This window comes from Maniola jurtina, chromosome 16, assembly GCF_905333055.1.
Source record: "Maniola jurtina chromosome 16, ilManJurt1.1, whole genome shotgun sequence".
Lineage (NCBI taxonomy): Eukaryota > Metazoa > Arthropoda > Insecta > Lepidoptera > Nymphalidae > Maniola > Maniola jurtina.
Window position 1 is genome coordinate 13928352 of NC_060044.1, and position 19239 is coordinate 13947590.

The window sequence follows — 19239 nt, forward strand, 5'->3', positions numbered from 1 at the left end:
GGTCCAGTTTAAGAAGTTAGTTCTAGTACCGACTAGTTTGTGAGTTATAGTCGATACTAGAACTAACTTCTTAAACTGGATCCTTTCAAGTAAAGATTTTTATATAAACCTGTGAGGATGACACTGCCATTGCCGCAATTAAAATGCCATAAGCCTACGTTGTCGTATTAGTTTACAAATTGCGATAAACCAAGTAAAATTTGAATTTCGCGGGCAGGCCCGTCGCTTGCCCCTTAAGAAGATACGAGACAGCTCTGTCTGTCAAGAGTCTCCTTTTATATAACTCTGTTTTAGATTTATGTCAGAGACCTAAACGTCTCGTTTAAAATCTCAGGTACAATCCGAACTGCCAGAGTACGCTACGGACATCGGCCGCAGTCAGTTGTAGCGATCGATGGGGCAGCATTTTTATAATTATGTTCTCTGACTTTCACTGTACCTTGTGGAAAATCAGGTTTTAATATACTAATTCCAAGACAAACGTTTCTATAGCGTTTTCCTTTCGACGTAAAGAGGACACTTGGAAGGCAGCCCGCGCGCAATTCGAATAGTGTTCTAGCTAGAGCGAGAGGACAAGACTAACTTTCATCTAGTTCTCGAGAAACGGACCACGATGATATCGCTACTACTACTTTTAACACTGAAACTATTTGAGAAGTGTCACTACTGACTCAGGCGGTTATCATTATACTCCCCGCAAACAAACGATCGCCCGCGGAATACGAATATTGCAGGTATTTACTCGTATAGCGATTTGTGCTGATAGCATTTCAAACTGCAAATGCACTGACAGCGTCAACAAACATCAGTGTAAGGGGAATTGAAAGGTATGTACAGTCTAATGACCGAAATTACTAATATATAATTTTAATAAATCAATCTGTCGATAAGTTATGAATTGCCAAAATTATTATTAATCAGTCTCATCCGTTCGATAAGATACTTAGCAACATTGTTATTTGTCAAAAATTGTATTGTCTTTCTTGACAAATAACAATATTTCTAAGTTATTGGCAGATTTTACAGATAGATAGATTTATTAATTTCGACCATTAGCAACGTTGTTATTTGTCACTAATTGTATGTTTTTTGTGACAAATAACAATATTGATAACTTATCGACAGATTACACATAAGTAAATTGATTATATTTATTTTTGTTATGTGTATCGTTCAATAAAGCCTATATTTATTTTATTTCGGTTATTTTATTTAAACCATCGAGCGATCATATGGTTTGCGGGGAGGGGGGTAATGCAGAATGGCATGAGCGACGTGAGAACCCTGAAATTTCGCTGGAAGTAGTAAAACACGACAGAATTCTCGAGAAGTAGCGAGCACGTGTAGGGTTGCCTACACGTCGACCACCATCTTCTTGTGTATGTCGGTGTTGCCCACCACGTTGCAGAACTCTTCGAAGGAGATTTTCCCGTCCTCGTCCTTGTCCGCGAACAGGATGGTTTTGTCCACGATCTGTTGCAGCTGCGTGTCCTTCAGGTTGTTGCCTACCATCATTTTAAGTACCTGCAATTGATAACAGACCAACTGGTATCATTGGAATTCGTCGGGTGACGTCTTTAAGCTTCTGGGCTGGAACAGACTTGGCATTAACGTCAACGGCGCCTGGCGAGTACATCACTCACCTTCGATTTGCCGATGACATAGTCGCTATGGCAGAGACTCCGGAATACTCAATACAATGCTCAATGACTTTAGCAGTTCGTCAACAGGTTGCCTTAAAAATGAATTTGAGTAAAACGAAATCATGTCCAATGCTCAGGTCCCACCCCATAAAGAAATCGTTGATAGCTCTGCACTTGAAATTGTTGACAAGAATCAAGTGTGTCACCTACATCCTACATGGGGGCTGCGACACGATCCAGCTAGGTAGGTCTAATTTCGAGGAGGAGGTTAACCGCCGAATCCAACTCGGCTGGGCAACGTTCGGGAAGTGTCGAGATATCTTCTTGTACATTCCTCAGCGCTTGAACATTTAAGTCTTCGAACAGTGCGTTCGCCAGTGATGATATATGGATACGTCACATGGTCGCGAATGCTGCTCGCGTTTCTTCTTGTATGTTACATATTATGAGAGAACTTAAGTGGTCAGAACCTACATCGCCCGTTACCTTGTCGACCTTCACGCTGATCTGGAACACACCCTGGGATTTGTCGAAGTGCACCTGACGAAGACTGTCACCAACACAGAGCTCGTTACCTGGAACAGCTCGCCGTTGGAGATGAAGCCGTCGTTGTCCATATCGTAGATGCGGAAGGCGAAGCGCAGCTTGGACAGCTTGTCGCCCTTCACGCTGAACTGCGACACGCCCTGGATGAACTCCTTGAAGTCCACCTGCCGACAGACATGTCTTGTGTAATACTCCAGATAACTACCGCAAATATCAAATATTTCGATAAGGCAAACTGCCAAAGAAAGATCAAAGTTTTGATGTGTTTCAAAGTCTTTAAATCCAGTGTCATATCCCTGAAAAGGAAACTCTTCCATGCACTTAACCTAAGAAACTTAAAAAGATGTAGGCTAAGATCACCCTTATTGGGTGACATGAGACATTATACTACTCGTGCGAAACGTTTTAGTTCAATCCTTCTGATAGGAACTGCTAAGTTGTGGAACGTCCTTCTGGCATTCATGTTTTCTGCTACGTAGTACCTATAGCTTCAAGGCAAGAGAGAATAGCCTGCTGCCCCGTTGTCCAGCTTACTAAGCCAGCCAGCGGTGCTCAGGAACGGGAGTAGGACACTCACCTCGCCGTTGCCGTCCGCGTCGAAGATGTCGATGACGCGCTGCACGAGCGGGTTCTGCTGCAGCTCGGGCAGCGACATGAACTCGTCGATGGACAGCGCGCCCGAGTTGTCCAGGTCCAGCTTGCGGAAGCGCTTGCCGAGCCGCCGGATCTCGTCCGCGTCGACTACCCAACCAAACAACGCCGCTCGAATCTTTCACTCAAGCCCCTCGAGGCACAGCTGTGCACCAGCACATGGATTGCCAAGCATTATGGCATTTCCGTGTTTTCAAATATTTAATTTGTGTTGTGGTCTTGATACTTCCATTAAAGACCATCGAATATTCGATTAATCGAATATTACTAGTCTGAATAAGTCTAAGGATAAATCAAACAGTCTGGCGAGCGCCAGAGCGCGCGATATTTTGTTCAACTTTAGGATGAGAAATCATATCTACAAGAAGAACACGCCAAACAGAATATCCTCGCGATTTTTTACTGAGTTGTCAGTGTCCTATGAATTCTATGTTTTATCAAATAATCGAGGGGGTTTTAATGAAAATATCATTAAGTATAATCGTAGTTTTTTTAAGTGCGTCGACACAAATTCTATACGGAAAGATGCATTGCTTGCCAATTCATATTCTAACGCATACCTAAGTATATTCATCACGTCAATTGTGCCAAGAGGGACTCATTATCTAAGAAACACAGTCGCATCCGCCAACATCCGCACTACGCACGTGCCGTGCGGATGGACAGCCGCACGACCGGCGACGCAGACCGAGCAGATATAGTCTTCTCATACCACAACTTCTAACAACCATTGCATCGTTTGCTAGTCGCGTCCTATCATCTGCATACAAATTCATGATTTATTTCCCTGTCCAAATGATAACATGCGCGTAGCTGAAGTTAGCTATAGTGCCTATAGCTAACTTCAGCTACAACTTCGTTGTCACCGAAGTTAGCGGCAAGTGTCCACTGTTAAAGTGTATCTGTTGCCTTAAATGAGGTAATAACAGATGATTGTAAAATCATTAATTAACTTATAATACAGTAAAAAAATCGCGCAATAGTCGCTAAAACATGGGATATGCTCTTCTCGCATCGAGGTCTCGTGCAGATGCTCGAGGGAATTCTATCTGGCTAGTATTAACAATTTATTTACGAATCGGATGCATCTACAGTAATCGGCAAATAACTTGAGCGAAAGGCGGCGTGCTCGAAGTCGGCGCACTGCAGGAAACGGCGGCGATCAACCAATCACGTGCTCGCGCGGCAGAAGTCCTCCTTCGGTCTGCCGATAGAGACCTAAATTCCATACTGCTCAAGTCATTTGCCGGTCGCTGTCGATGAAGTTCGATCGTTACCCGGGCGCGGTGCGACAAGAGCTCGACCATACGAGAGGATGTGGTCGCTCAGTCTGCGCCGCTTCAGATAATGAATGTACACAAGCGCTATCGGTGACGGTGGCACTTTACTACTATTCCATTAGTAACTATGTACATGTGGCTATTTTGTATTTACACTAGTCGGTGTTCTCACAGTCCGAGGGAAATATGGTCACGTCGTCGGTGTGATTCACGTTGACGCAATACCAATAACTGATTTATTTATTTGTGATTGTGATAAAAAAATGTTATATTATGTACAAAAAGCTTCAATTTGAATTATGACAGCGTTGTAACTTGTATTAAGTGCATAAGTTACTCAATTTTTTTTTCAATTATAACCTTTTGTCATTGACTCAATTTTATACCTACTTTTAAATTCGATTCAAAGGACGCGTAACAATTTGTATTGTTTCCGAAGTCCGGACGTTATGTCGCGGTCGGTAGTACTTCGTAGGTACACTCAAATAGCATACTTAGGGTGGATTTCACCATTCGCTACAGAAACCTAGTTTAATAAAACTAAGTTTAGCTTAACTGAGTTTAAACAAACAATTTGAACTCAGTTTAAGTCAAACCGATTTCACCAGCTCTATACTAATCGCGTTTAGTAAAACTAAGTTTTAGTTGCAAGAACAAAGCGCATTGTCATTGTGCTATACCTGCTCTTTGTCCTTTTTCTTTTCTGGTGGGTGTTTGTATGGTGTTTGTCATTGTGTTTCTTTTTAAAGTTTTTATTACCTATTTAAGTATTCGAAATTGATATCAATATAAGTTTTTTCGTTACAGTATTTTGTTTTATTAATTTTGTCGTATTGACTTTTTTTTAATTCTATTTTGTATTGTTAGTTGTTGTTTTTACTTTGCTACTAGTTATGTCAAAAAGAAAAAGAGACGCTACTTTTGCCGCCAGCGAAAAAATTGGCTCTTGCTGAAGTCCTCGAAAGACACTTCAACATTGTCGAAAATAAAAAAACCGACGCGGCTTCGTTGGCTGAAAAGCGTGAAGAGTCGAAGTGCTTCTTCTCTTTCTAGTATCCATCTTGGACGACGAACAACATATTACATCAGCATCGCTATCACCAAAAGCTAATGCCAATGCTCTTTTCATATTGAATAATCAGCAAAGATTAGTTTACATTAGTATGAAAATATACCTATGAAACATTCACTTATGACATGGACACTGTTGACACTTGACAGCTCTTATAAACTCGGTTTAACTGAGCTAAACGTCGAAAATTGGGGGTTTAGAATTTAAACCGCGTTTAGCTTTAACTGCGTTTAATTGACGTCGGTGAAATGCAAACTATGGCCCTAAACTCAGTTATGTGCGTAAACTGAGTTTAGCGTGAACTAATCGCGTTTAGTTTTGTCGGTGAAATTGGCCCTAACTAACTTATTTTCACCAACACATATATTGACTACATTCCTAGTAAGAAATTATGCAAAAGCATTAATAGACTACGAAAAGTCAATTAAGTTACACCTACTTGCATTACTACTAGTAATGTCGATATCCTGAGCAGTGCCAAATCTATGAACATGACGCTTGTGTATTTTTATAATGTTAACTGGAGTCCAACGCCGGCGTTGGTGTTCCAAGCGTTGGTGCTCCACCTTCCAACAGTTGGGTCGGTGTCTGATATCTGTCGATAACTTACTTAGCAACGTTGTTATTTGTCAAAAATTGTATGGTCTTTTATGACAAATAACAATGTTGCTAAGTGACTTATCGACACATCACAGATAGATTGATTTTTATTTATTTCGGCCGTTATTCGATTATTAACATATAAAGCGTCTAATGCTGATCGCACACCAACCCATAAGCGCCCCAGGCGAGCGTTTTTCAGTGTTAAAAAATAAAACTATATAAGCTATCCCGAAAATTGCATGCACTGTAGGTTAATTTGGCATCTCAGTGGCTCTATTTCGTTGGAGATAGCTATGGAAAATGTCTAAATAAATTACTGTCAAACTCATAATTTTTTTTCTAGGTAACTTTGGTCACCTATCAAAATGATGTCATATAGTGTCATGCACTGTATATATTCATGACTAGAGGATGCCCGCGACTTTGTCCGCGTGGATTTAGGTTTTGGGAACTGTTTGATTTTCCGGGATAAAAAGTTGCCTATGTCAATAACAGGGACGTAAACGCTACCTCGGTACGAAATTTCATACAAATCGGTTAAGCGGATAGGTCTTTAGGAATCCCGTGGGAACTCTTTGATTATCCGTGATAAAAAGTAGGCTATGTCCGTCTCCGGGATATTACCTGACCGTACCTTTCATCAGAATCGGTTAAACTGTTGGGCCGGCCGTGAAAAGACAGCAAGCAGACAGACAGACAGACAAATTTTCGCATTTATAATATTAGTATGGATGGATAAACAACGATACAGGGGCATCGGCCCGTTATTTGTTGGATAGATTCCAAGGTGTGCAACTAAATTACATAGCCACTGAGATACCGTGCTGCTTGCTGTCGCGATCGAACTTTCAGCACCTCCTGAAGAACGTATCGCGTGCGGCGCGCAGGCTGGTGTGCGATCACCTTAACATTCCCGTGCACGAAGCCTGTGCGTTAGTCTCCGCCTACCATAGTACACGACTAGACGTAGAACAGCCAACAGAACAAAACTAAGCAATGAGAGAGGTCAGACAGAGGGAGCGAAAACTCAACTAGTGCTCTCTAGAACCTACGCCTACCCTCGATAGTTGCGACGCACGCACTTGCAGCACCACCCCACCCGGACCAGTTCAGTCAAATCAAATTGTGCTTTTAACATCAGTATGCTTAGTACGCCTTTGCACATGCCGACAATCTTGATTTTCGAATATCGAAACTATAACGACCGAGTAAAATGTATCCAAATTACCCTCATTTGAAGTCGTACATTCAGTATTCAGTACAACCTACAGTTTCATTTCGGAAAGTCTCCGCTTGGGCACTGGCTCTACACAAATGTTTGAACGAACTGAAGCCTTAAAAACAGCACAGTTTAGTACCATTTTACTTCGACTGTAAGTATTACGATACTCGAAATTTATTAACGTTATCGAGACGAACAAACACGCGCTAAGCGTAGGTACAGCATGATACAACAAACACCTCGCGCGGCGATGTCAAGTATTGCAGGTGTTGTTTTTGTGATAGAATAACATACGATTTGATGTGACCGCACTCGGCTCTATCAGATCGGGAAGCACATCTCAAGCACATGTCACCATAAAATTACGGAAATAAATGCACCAACGTAAAAACTCAAAAGAAACAATAATCACTCGGGCAATATAATTGCAAGCGGTCTGTCAAAACATCGAAGCAATCATTTAGTACTTCCGAATTGATTTTGAGTGCAGATTGATTTCATATGTTAAAGGCGAGGTCGACAAAGACGGTCTGCATTTGAACCTGCACTGCATCCAAACTAATTTTGCAAAATTGCAGCTTGGATACAGTTTTCGTGCAGTCGACACGACTGTAGCGCAGCTAGCCGAGATAAAAGCGCACGCCGACTGCACGCTAGCTGCGCAGTAGATGCAATGATGTCAACTGCAATAAAGTGCAATTTAGCAGCAGTCCAAGTCCAAGTGTAGCCCGTGGGCGTCGACCCCGAGGGACCCGAGTACGGAATATAAAAGTGAAAGTCGACCCTAGCTGACATCTCCCATCACACGCATTCCTCACATCTGTACAGTAACGTGGAGCGCGCACCGAAGCGCGCGCCGCTGCCGATGCACTTTTCAGCACTGAAAATGGGAATATCAAATCAAATCGCCATCAGCACGTTTCATCTTTCTCGAGAGCTCGGCTCTACTACCGGGATTCGACAAATGATTCGACATCGCGTCGTGTCATATTGTGTGACCGAAGGCAATCACGTCGTTCCGCACACACAAGGTTGACGTTCTTTGTTTTTCCGAGATATATCTAATCTAATACACCACATAGAGGTCTGTTCGCTGTCGAACAATGTCGCATTTGCCAGCCGGCTGTATGCCAAAACTTATTTAATAAAAATTCACCTCACTAAACATTCACTGTATCGTAAAATTTTCCGAACTAGAATCATTTGCCGAATTCAAATATAGGAGTTGTAGCACGACTGTGATTCACATTTTCACCTGGCGTGCCCCGCGTGCGGCGCGCGCTGCGATGTGCGTTCAGCTTAAAGAACAATCATCTCAAACATTCACAAGTCTAACCACTTGTCTAAAGGCACGGGTGATGCGCTAGCCCAAATGTCATTTCTATGTACATCCAGAACAATTTTTATAAATCATCGTGTACAGTGGAAGAGAAGTGAACACAACACGTCACAAGGAAATTACACAATAACATTAAGTGCCTGCATTATCCTTTTTCACATGAGAAGTCGCATGTCAACTAGGTATGTATATCCTACTGTAGCTTCTTAGCCTGAAAGACGATTCTATTAACTTAATCATAATATATGTATAATACATATTATATGAATGTAGTATAAATCTAATTAATTTATTAACATTGTTATATATGAGGTTGTATTTACATAACATTATTTTAATTAATAATTATAATATTAATTCAATAAAATAAATATAATCAGATGAATATACCAAAGTGTGTAAATAAAAATATGAATATGATGACCAAGTTCATATGATACCCCTATACAATTATACCCCTATACAATTATACCCCTGTAACACTAACTGATGAATGACAATTTATTATGCCCAAAGAGACTTCTTATGTGAAAAAGATCTGAACACAAGCAGCTCAAAGAGTCATACCTATGTACATAAGCAAGAGCAACATCATAGCTTCAGCTAGATCTAAGCATGATGTTATAAATTGAAATAAAACAATAAATTAACCAATTAAACTCAACTCAAAAAATCTACATGAATCTAATTTTTTTTTTTTTGATAAAAATATTTGCACAGAAAGTAAAAAGCAATTCAAACAACAAAAATTATTTTAACTACTTTCTGTTCAACAAAATATTTTTGAATGGGTTGGGCACAGTTAGTATATTTGGGAGAGCATTTCAAACCATTTGGATATAAAACATTATGAATTATGAATTTCAGTTTATTCAGTTTATAGTTTATGCATCCATTTGAGTACTTTATTTGTAAACTCTGTTTCAATGAACTAATGTAATTATTTCAAAAGCAGCTAATAAAGCATTATAATGAAATACATTGAATACACACACCAATGATGATTATAGCAAGCATAACAGTTTCATGTTTATTATTATTAAATAACTTATCAGTAATTTAAATCAATTTAATAACGTAATTAAACAAAATTCAATAGTTTTGTTTTTTGAAATAATCAACTTGTTATAAACATTTATAAAATTTGCATATTTAAAATTGATGATAATATTAAGCTACTCTATAAGTAATTAGTAATTTAGTTAATATTGTTGCTATGGGCTAGTTATATTAAGCTTCACTCCTGAACAAATTATAATTTCTTTGAGTGACTATAATCAATTATTTAAACCTCAGGATAAATTAATATACTAGTAAATTTAGCAGATATAAATTTTAGAATATTGATTATTGCTTAAATAAATACATAGTTAAAAAGTTATTGGGGCACTTTTACAATCTAACATCCTTCTTAAAAGTTTTATCTCAATATTGGTTAATCAATTTTTGGTTTTTGATTGATAGTAGGTAAGTAGTGAGACGATGTCCGGAGAGATCAAACTAGCCTATAGCAGCCGTCTAACATTGAACAGGAGGAGTATCTGTGTCTATTAAACCATAGCTGTGTTGATTTCTCCTTTGATTGGCTGAATGCATATCATGGTTGGTATGGGAAATTGTTCTGGATGTAGCTGTGGGGTGTACGTGCGGTGTGTGGACATGGAGATGACGCCAGCGAGTGACACTACACACTCACAGTTCTCCACCTTAAAATCAATGCAGTTTACACGTGCTGAAACAAACCTCACGTTATGCTTGTTACGCACCCTACTCCGCACTCAAAACACTTCCCACTACGCCTCCGCCCGCCGCGAGCGAGCCCGCGCAGGCACGCTTCACATGTCAAACTTAATGGCACATTAGAGGGTCACTTACAAATTACTTGTTAGATTATTGTACAAGAAAATATGCAATCAAACATTGGTTAAGGCGAGTAAAGAAAGGTGAAGAAGGAAACTGCATGGCAGGCGGGTACTCACAGTTGGAACACAGCTCCATAGGAATAGAGTTTTCATTGCCCTGCAAAGTTTATGGGTTTGAATTGCAATATAAATCACTATATATTATTTTATACATGATGTGGTTAACTGTACACACACCTGTCACTTACATGATATAGCTAATTGCACACAATGTCTAACTAATAGCACTTATGAAGGGATAACAATACATTAGGAGCTGTTATTTTAGTTTAAAGATTGTGTACCTATAAGTTACAACAGAATTAGCCACCTTATTTTATAGTCCGGAATCCATTTTAAATAATTATTTGTTGTAGAAGAAATGGTTTACAGCCACCAGCAATGATCTTCCTCTCTCCAGAGTGATGTCGATGTGCACAAATCCATGCTAGTATTCATTTGGAGCGAAACTGTGTAACCTTATCAAGGCCCATCCGCCTAACCCATTTCAACGAAATTTAATACAGAGATAGCTTTCATGCTGAAGATGCACATAGGCTACTTTTAATTTCGAAAAATCAAGCATTTCCCGCAGGATTTAAAAACCTAAAACCACACGGACGAACCCGCGGGTATTATATATAGTACACAATAAACTCTTACCATGATGCTGGTTTAATGTAACACTTGGTTTAAATGATTCAAGAATTAGTCAATTATGGCACTAATTCTAAAGCAAAGATAGAATTAGAGAATTATAGGTATTAAAAATTATTTTGCTGCAATGCAAATCACACCATTGAAATGAAATCGAATCCAATGTTGCCAAGTATTAATTTCACTTTACCCTATCCTATCCAATGTTAGATGGACCATTGCAGAAAAAAAAAAACCATAATAATCTTAGATAATAATACATAGTTAACTATGAAAAATAGCGTAAAAAACCTTTTCATAATTTTACTTAACACTAATTGCTATCTTACTGAAAGTTAAATATAATGTAAAAATCACGAAGCAAAATTCTTACATAATATTTTTTTTTAATCCAGCCTTATTGATTAAATTTCGCGTACACACGGTCATCAATCTGAGCTAAAGAGGGCGCGAGTGAGAATACTTGCATTACTGCGTGTTGGGAAACCATTTAGAATTGAAGAGGATACTAATTATTATTTATTAGTATCCTCTTCAATTAGTAACTTTAAGTTGAGTTTTCGGTACCTTCATAATATTAATTATTTTTGTAAGTAGGTACCTAGTTAACTATGAAATAAGAGCTTTTTTGGAATTAGATCTATTTAATTAAATACGTTTATTACTAGATACCCACAAAACATATACAACCTAACTAAAAGGTTTATTGGTAAAATTTAAAAATATAATTTTATATTGTTGTCAATAAACCACGAAAATATTCGATACTTATATTTTGAATCCTGGTTATGGGTAATATTTCATTTTTAAATTTAATACATTTTTCTTTTTAGCCGTGAGCCGTGTAATTTTAAATTAAATAATACCCAAAAATCACCTAAGAATTTATAATATTCCTAGTTCAGTTTTACCCGAAATCTAGGGAAAAATATTAAAAGACGGCATCACAGATCGAATCGATTTGACAGATAAAATTAAATTAAAATGCTGCCACGAGCGAAAAAAATTATAGTAAAATGTCGGTAAAGAAACGTAAAAATAGTTATTTGTTTAACTGGATAGCAAAGTTCATTTTGATTACGACTGTCTGCTTTGAACCCCGAGCGAGCGAAGGATCCTGAATTCTGAGTTAGAATCCTGAGTGTAGCGAGAGGTGAGCGAGAGATTCAAAAGCTCAAGACAAAAACTTTGCTAGTGTGACACGTATACAACTTTTCACCTCAATAGCAAGCTCAATAGTAAAAAATACAAGATGTAAAAAAACTGATTGTCAATAGTTAGATTGTCAATATTGAAAGTCAATAGTTTAAATAATAAAATAGAGAAATAGAAAAGTTTTTATGAAATAAAATGTTGGTGTATGAAAATAGGCGTAGAAGATTTCGAACTTTTCTTGAGACAACACGTCCGTCATTGTTACGATATGGTTACGATCGTTGGTAACATAAGAGAATATTCAATGAGTTTCTAAAGTTACCCCAATCACTTTACGAGCAAACGCAACAAACCCAAAAAAATGACGTATATTGAAATGGGCTTCAATGCGAATGTCAATGTCAGTGTCAGTGTCGAAGAGGTGTCACATATTTCCCGTCGCTCCCCTCCCACCCCTCCCTCTCACCCTTTCTCTCTGAAAAACCCTCAACCATGGCGGCCGGGGTAGGTATTTTTAATTCAAAGTTATCTCCGCAATCATAACCCAAAACGATATAAATTAAATAGTAATTAAGTATATAATTTCGGGCTTTAATATTTTTATACATATTTTTTTCAGGTCCTATACACTTATCCGGAAAACTTCCGTGCCTACAAGGCGCTAATCGCCGCAAAGTACTCCGGGGCCGACGTGAAAGTAGCGGCCAACTTCGTCTTCGGCGAAACCAATAAGAGCGAGGAGTTCCTGAAGAAGTTCCCGGCCGGAAAAGTGAGTGCGAAGCGAATACAACAGTGCAGTGAATGTGAAATGTGGCCAGATGTTCGGACGTGATGTGACGTGTAATGTGTGCGAATTATTTTAGGTGCCGGCTTACGAAAGTGCTGACGGCAAGATCCATCTGACGGAGAGCAACGCTATAGCTTACTATGGTATGTCTTTGCTCAAGGGTGTTTCATTTATTAGCGCTAAATTAGTTGTCGAATGTTACGGGAAGTACTGAAACTCTTAAATTTGAAACCACTACCTACTTTAGTTACTATATTTTTAGTTTATTTTGGGTTGCTTTCTAAACCAATTTGACTGGCTAATAACCTCCACAACTAGTTAGGTAGAAAAAGTGGCACTGGTGCAGATTACAATATTTACATTATCCAATTATAATGATGATGATGATTTAGTATTAAAATTTGAATACTAGATAATGCTTGTGACTTTGTTTATGTGGATAAAGGTTGCTTAAAAATCCTGTGGGAACTCTTTCTGGGGCAACAGGTATGTTCAGTTTCAGCTTATGTTCAACCTCAGTATATAAGCGATCTCTGCCAAAATTGGTTATATAGAGAAAATGTAACAGACCGATAAGGATCATCAATTTAATTATAATTGTTGCTTTATAACTTATCTAAACTAATGACAACACAAGTCATACTAGCATGGCACAGTTCCAAGAATACATATATATATAGTAATATAATGGAGTAAGCCATTTTTGCTGTTGCACCTACGTATGCTAGATGCATAACTAATAATTACTGTACCTAGCATCTAAGGTACATAATATTATCAAAACAATTTTTTGTGTAATGCTGTTAATGGTTCCAAGAAAATAAAATAATTGTATACATGGTCTACGCGCAGTGGCCAACGCAGCCCTCCGTGGATTGGACGTGGCGACCCAGGCAGCCATCTACCAGTGGGCGTCGTGGGCGGACAGCGAGCTGCTGCCCGCCTCGTGCGCCTGGGTGTTCCCCTACCTCGGCATCATGCAGTTCAACAAAGTGGTACGCCAACTTGGAATGATGTTGCTATTCTAAGAGCAATCATCTTCAGGCCTCCGTCAGAACGCACACTTGAGCAATTGGTGTCAGGCAAAATGCTTGGCATAACAGTGGAAACAATAGGTACTGTGCATCCCACTGCACGCAAAGCATAAGGTTGTCATGTCTCACTTCATACTACTAGAGGAATGCATATAAAATGAAAAGTGCAAAGATTCACTCACGGCCGTATTCACAAACGTTACTATGAGGTCTCACAGTGCGCTCGAACGCATAGTGTAGGTTCCACCAATCAGATCATTGTAAATTGACGTGATACAGTCATCTGATTGGTGGAACGGACACGTTCGAGCGTACTATAAGACCTCAAAACGTTTGTGAATACAGGTGTCACTGTCTCAATGCTCAGCTCAACCACTTGATCCTAGAAACCTGAAATTTTGCACAAAAGTTCACTTTGCTATATAGATTAAGAATAAGGACGAATTTTGCAAATTCGCTTGAGTCCATTGTCGTGAGTCAAAAGTCGTAAATCAATAAATCAAGCTATGCAGATTCAGTATTTACACTTTACATGATAAATGAAAGGGTATCACCAGTCAGATCAAGATCAAGATGCTTTTCTAGTTTTATTTTAATTAAATATTGTGTATGGTGGCAGAATGTGGAGCGCGCCAAGACTGACCTGCTGGCGGCGCTGAAGGTGCTGGACGGACACCTGCTGACGCGCACCTTCCTCGTCACGGAGCGCATCACGCTGGCAGACATCATCGTCTTCACCACTCTGCTGCATGCCTTCCAGGTAAACAACACCACTAAATTGTGTGCAATGCCAGTATAATGGTGAGCAGGCAGGGCATGTACATGTGTGTGTCTTGACAATTGGTAGAGCTGTACTCTGCAGTTACAGCCTTCTACTTTGTAACTTTGTTTATATCAAGCATGACTATCACAGCATACAAAACTGGGTATAGTGTAGTCTAAGCTGTTTGATCTACTTGCAATACCGTTAATATAGCTGTGATTAAGCTGTTTATCACATTTTATATGTTTAGACAAACATTTTGCTTTTCCATGCCATTTTCAGAATGGCTGACAGTAATTTTTAACCCCCTACCCAAACAGAGAGGTGTTATAAGTTTGACGTGTGTATCTGTGTATCTGTCTGTGGCATCGTAGCTCCTAAACTAATGAACTGATTTTAATTTATTTTTTTTTTGTTTGAAAGGTGGCTTGATCGAGAGTGTTCTTAGCTAAAATCCAAGAAAATCGGTTCAGCCGTTTGAAAGTTATCAGCTCTTTTCTAGTTACTGTAACCTTCACTTGTCAGGGGTGGTATACATTTTTAATTATTATGAAGAAATGTAGTGTCTGACATACTACAGGTGACAATGTTTAGTGTGGAAAGAAACCCAAGACAAGAAGAATTTAACTGTAGTTGCTCAATAAAGCACCACACCAAAATGTGTTGATTGTCATATCACGTGTCACCCTTGCACACCATTTAGTTTAGGCCATTTTATAATGTATATTAGTTTGTAGTGTTTATGCAACTAAAGCAGAATTTACATTATGAAACTAGTGGATGAAATTAGTTTCACAACATTAATTTCATCATCAATTGCACATGCAATTGAAAATCTGCGTAACGGTTGCTTGCAATGTACATTTTAAACTAACTTCAAAAATGGAAGAGGTTCTCAGTGCGATGCGTATTTTTTGTCGCTGTTTCTCCATATTATTATGGTCCACTAACCGATTTCCATATTTTTTCCAGAATGTGCTGGAGCCAGAAGTACGCTCAACACTGGTGAACGTGCAGCGCTGGTTCCTCACGCTGGCCAACCAGCCGCAGGTGTCGGCTGTCGTGGGAGCCGTGACCCTGTGCCAGGCGCCTCCCGTCTTCGACCCCAAGAAGTACCAGGAGCTCACACAGCACAAGAAGGTCAGTCACCGTAGTGCCACAGAACACTTGCTAGTACCCCATAGCTACAGAAAGCTTTTATTCTGTATGCGACATCCTGACAAACAATGTGAAGAGTGGTTACGTTGACAAGTACATATTTTAATGAAATAATTGATTTGTGCTGAAATTGAACACAATTTTCTTTTTGATGGTATTGTGGAACAGCTCAATTGAACGTAAAGTAGAAGAAATTACATTTCACAAGCACCTCTCCGAGCGAGAGGGGCTATGCAGCCACGCGAGTTGCTTACCTAATATCTGTTCGTCGAAAGAATACTCAGCAGAATATTTCGCAGGTCACGTGACCGAGTGAACTCGCACTAGCGTCGGTTACAATTTAAAAAAATAGTTTTGCAATTTCTCCACCAAAAAAGCTTTCCAGAAAATGTAAAATATCCCTAGTCAGTACTTTATACAGTCCTGTAAGAGCATCGTGATCCACACTTGCAGGAGGGCGGCAAGAAAGACAAGAAGCCAGAAAAGAAAGAACAGCCTAAGAGAGAGAAGAAAGAGAAGGAGGAGCCCGAGCTAGAAGATGATTTTGAGGAAAAACCTAAAGAATCCAAGGACCCTTTCGATAGCATGCCTAAAGGGTAAGCCCAAAGAGTACTTTTCTCTACACTTGCTCATACAGTAACTATTACACACTGGCAATACTGTACAATGAAATGTATAAATCATACAATGAAATGATCCCTACACGAATTTGAGTCAATCACCTTAGAAAAAATTAGTTGTTTTGATTGATTTGTATGGACAACTCACGCTTAACCAAAAAATTGACTATGCCAAAATTGATTCACTAAAAAATCGCTGAAGTTTCCTCTAAACAGTTTTCCTGTATGGTTTTGGATTTCCCCATACTGCCCCACTAGAAAAAATTCAATATATAGAAAAATGTTATAAACATTCTACTACTTTGTTCCCTTGCTCCATAAGTAACTATTGTCAAGTAAACAAAGCAAGTCTGTTGCAGTACATTCAACATGGATGACTTCAAGAGATGCTACTCCAACGAGGACGAGGCGGTGTCTGTGCCCTACTTCTGGGAGAAGTTCGACCCCGAGAACTACTCCATCTGGTTTGCGGAGTACAAGTACCCTCAGGAGCTGTCCAAGGTGTTCATGAGCTGCAACCTCATCACTGGTGAGCTGCAGACACTTCATACAAAAATCGGTCAAGTGCGAGTAGGACTGGCACACGAAAGGTTCCCTTCCATTGTACAAGAAATAACGCTTTTTAATTTTTATGGCGTTCATTTTGAAATAATTTTTTTGTTGCTATAGCAGCAACAGAAGTACACATTGGGAGTTCAACTCTACCTATTACAGTTCACAAGAGCAACCCACTGACACACAGACGGACAGCGGAGTCTTAGTAACAGGGCTCCGTTGGCACCCTTCTTGCCCAAAGCCCTAAACATTAATAATCACTTAATAAAAAAGAAAAGTGCAAAAGTCGCCAAAACTTATCAAAGATGCTAATACCCGTATTCACAAACGTTACTATGAGGTCTCATAGTGCCCTCGGACGCACAGTGTCCGTTCCGCCAATCAGATCACGTCAATTTACAATGATCTGATTGGTGGAACCTACACTATGCGTTGGAGCGCACTGTGAGAGCTCATAGTAACGTTTGTGAATACGGCCGTAAATGAATTGGAGGAATGTAAATGGAGTAAGTAATTATTAGCTTGGTTGTGGTTGAACGCAAGTGACGTTGCTTGGCGCAGGCATGTTCCAGCGGCTCGACAAGATGCGCAAGCAGGCGTTCGCGTCCGTCTGCCTGTTCGGCGCCGACGACGACTCCACCATCTCCGGCGTGTGGGTGTGGCGCGGCCAGGACCTCGCCTTCCCTCTGTCGCCCGACTGGCAGGTACGCCCACCCGCGCCCAACACACCACACCCACTATCACTAGTCACACATGCTTCACACCCATCACAGAATCATAATACACACAGCAGCACACCATACCCATCATATTATATTCATTACAAACCCACGACAAAGACTCCTTCACAGTCAAATCCTACAAGTTCTTACTCACTAGGGTCACTGAACTAAGGTTATCTACACTGTTCTACGTCAATGACCTTTGCGCATAATAATAAACCCATAATGTTTTTTTTCAGATCGACTACGAGTCATACACGTGGAAGAAGCTCGACCCCAAGAGTGAAGCGACCAAGCAACTAGTCAAAGACTACTTCTCGTGGAGCGGCGCCGACGCGCAGGGCCGCCCCTTCAACCAGGGCAAGATCTTCAAGTAGACCCTACATCTGCGCGCGAGCGGGACCTTCACATGGGAAAAACCACCAAGCGAAATAGCATACAATCAATAGTTTAATTTAATCGCGCTTTATCTTTCAAATCAAGCTCTGTTAACCAGTTCAAGAATAGATTGAACAAATATTTGGAAAACTCGAAGCACTTCTGCTGATATAGACGCATCAGCGAACGCTGCTTACTCTATAATCGATCTCATACGCGCATGGGCATCGATTCGAGCTAAAGAGCGTGCGAGCGGAATACACTCGCATCGTGTGTTATAAGTAGTAGTCGTTCAAAAATAATTAATTAATCTAGCAAGCGTAGTGCGAAAATTAAAATCGCCTGTGAAATTGCTGTGAAGAAAAATTCATTTCACTCAATGAAAATGATTTTAAACTAGCAATCATGTCCGTCGCTAATCACAATTTTATCGGTCGATAGAGTTCAAGCATCGAAACGCTTCAACGTTTGAGTGAAATGAATCGTAACCGCCTTGTTTTAAAGCTCAAGTTCGTCCTGCGCCTGCCTCGTCGGCGCCACTGACGCCAGTGTGTAGCAATGTTAGCCAACCGGTATATCAGTACATCGATTTGAAACAACACTACACTACCACTTGTATAAGCTACGCCGATGTACCTGCGCAGAAATGTTATGTTTGAATGGTGCGAAAACATCTCGGCCGATGTTAGCGCCCGTCCGTCCGCTATTGGTCGTGTACGCGCCATGCAGTAAGTTACCGTACACGAAACTGAATTTTTGACTTTAAGTCGAGGAGCTTTAGGTAAATTTTACTGTGACGATATTATTGTCTTTTTGGAATTTTATAAAAAGTAAAATTCAGTATAACATAGTTTACTGAATTTTGGGCTTTAAATGGTTATAAGACGCAATTTGAATGGTACGCAATGGGGATGGTGGTCTCGCTGGTGTAGCAAGTCAATGTACGAAACGCATGATATGAGCGAATTTGTAATTTATTTGAGTGAAAACAACGCGTCCGTCGAGTCTCAGTCAATCGTGTTACTCATTCAATGTTATATTGTAATAAAATGTATGTAATATAAACTCGCATTTATTATCTGGTACCAGCTGTTTGTACGAAAACTGTATAACAAATAAAATTGATTTTTATTTATAAATGTGTTATTTTTTA

General features: G+C 39.7%; 2 protein-coding genes across 3 annotated transcripts; one reads left to right on the top strand and one right to left on the bottom strand.

The window, feature by feature from the left end:
- Window positions 1–116: 116 nt before the first annotated feature.
- On the bottom strand, window positions 117–11104 carry LOC123873319 (calcineurin subunit B type 2). Of its 2 annotated transcripts, XM_045918123.1 has the most exons (6): window positions 10921–11104; window positions 10336–10375; window positions 10053–10088; window positions 2767–2930; window positions 2219–2353; window positions 117–1524 (listed from the first exon to the last, which is right to left on the bottom strand). In XM_045918123.1, the coding sequence occupies exons 1-6, from the start codon at window positions 10921–10923 to the stop codon at window positions 1354–1356; spliced, it is 549 nt and encodes a 182-aa protein (XP_045774079.1). In that variant the 5' UTR covers window positions 10924–11104; the 3' UTR covers window positions 117–1353. The 2 variants fall into 2 exon arrangements, with proteins under 2 accessions (XP_045774079.1, XP_045774080.1); XM_045918124.1 differs by lacking the exon at window positions 10053–10088 and having other exon boundaries at window positions 10921–11102.
- Window positions 11105–12423: 1319 nt separating this feature from the next.
- Window positions 12424–19225, top strand: LOC123873318 (elongation factor 1-gamma). The gene is made up of 10 exons (XM_045918122.1): window positions 12424–12573; window positions 12689–12838; window positions 12933–12999; window positions 13709–13851; window positions 14510–14650; window positions 15626–15793; window positions 16265–16407; window positions 16791–16960; window positions 17548–17690; window positions 17948–19225. The coding sequence occupies exons 1-10, from the start codon at window positions 12562–12564 to the stop codon at window positions 18083–18085; spliced, it is 1275 nt and encodes a 424-aa protein (XP_045774078.1). The 5' UTR covers window positions 12424–12561; the 3' UTR covers window positions 18086–19225.
- The last annotated feature ends 14 nt before the right edge of the window (window positions 19226–19239 follow it).

Coding starts and splice junctions, on each gene's coding strand:
- LOC123873319 (XM_045918123.1), bottom strand. Junction 10,089..10,335: donor TATGGAGCTGTGTTCCAACT/GTGAGTACCCGC, acceptor GGTTTGTTTCAG/CACGTGTAAACTGCATTGAT. Junction 2,931..10,052: donor TGATTTTAAGGTGGAGAACT/GTGAGTGTGTAG, acceptor TTGGTTGGGTAG/TCGACGCGGACGAGATCCGG.
- LOC123873318 (XM_045918122.1), top strand. Junction 13,000..13,708: donor CAACGCTATAGCTTACTATG/GTATGTCTTTGC, acceptor GTCTACGCGCAG/TGGCCAACGCAGCCCTCCGT. Junction 15,794..16,264: donor AGCTCACACAGCACAAGAAG/GTCAGTCACCGT, acceptor CCACACTTGCAG/GAGGGCGGCAAGAAAGACAA.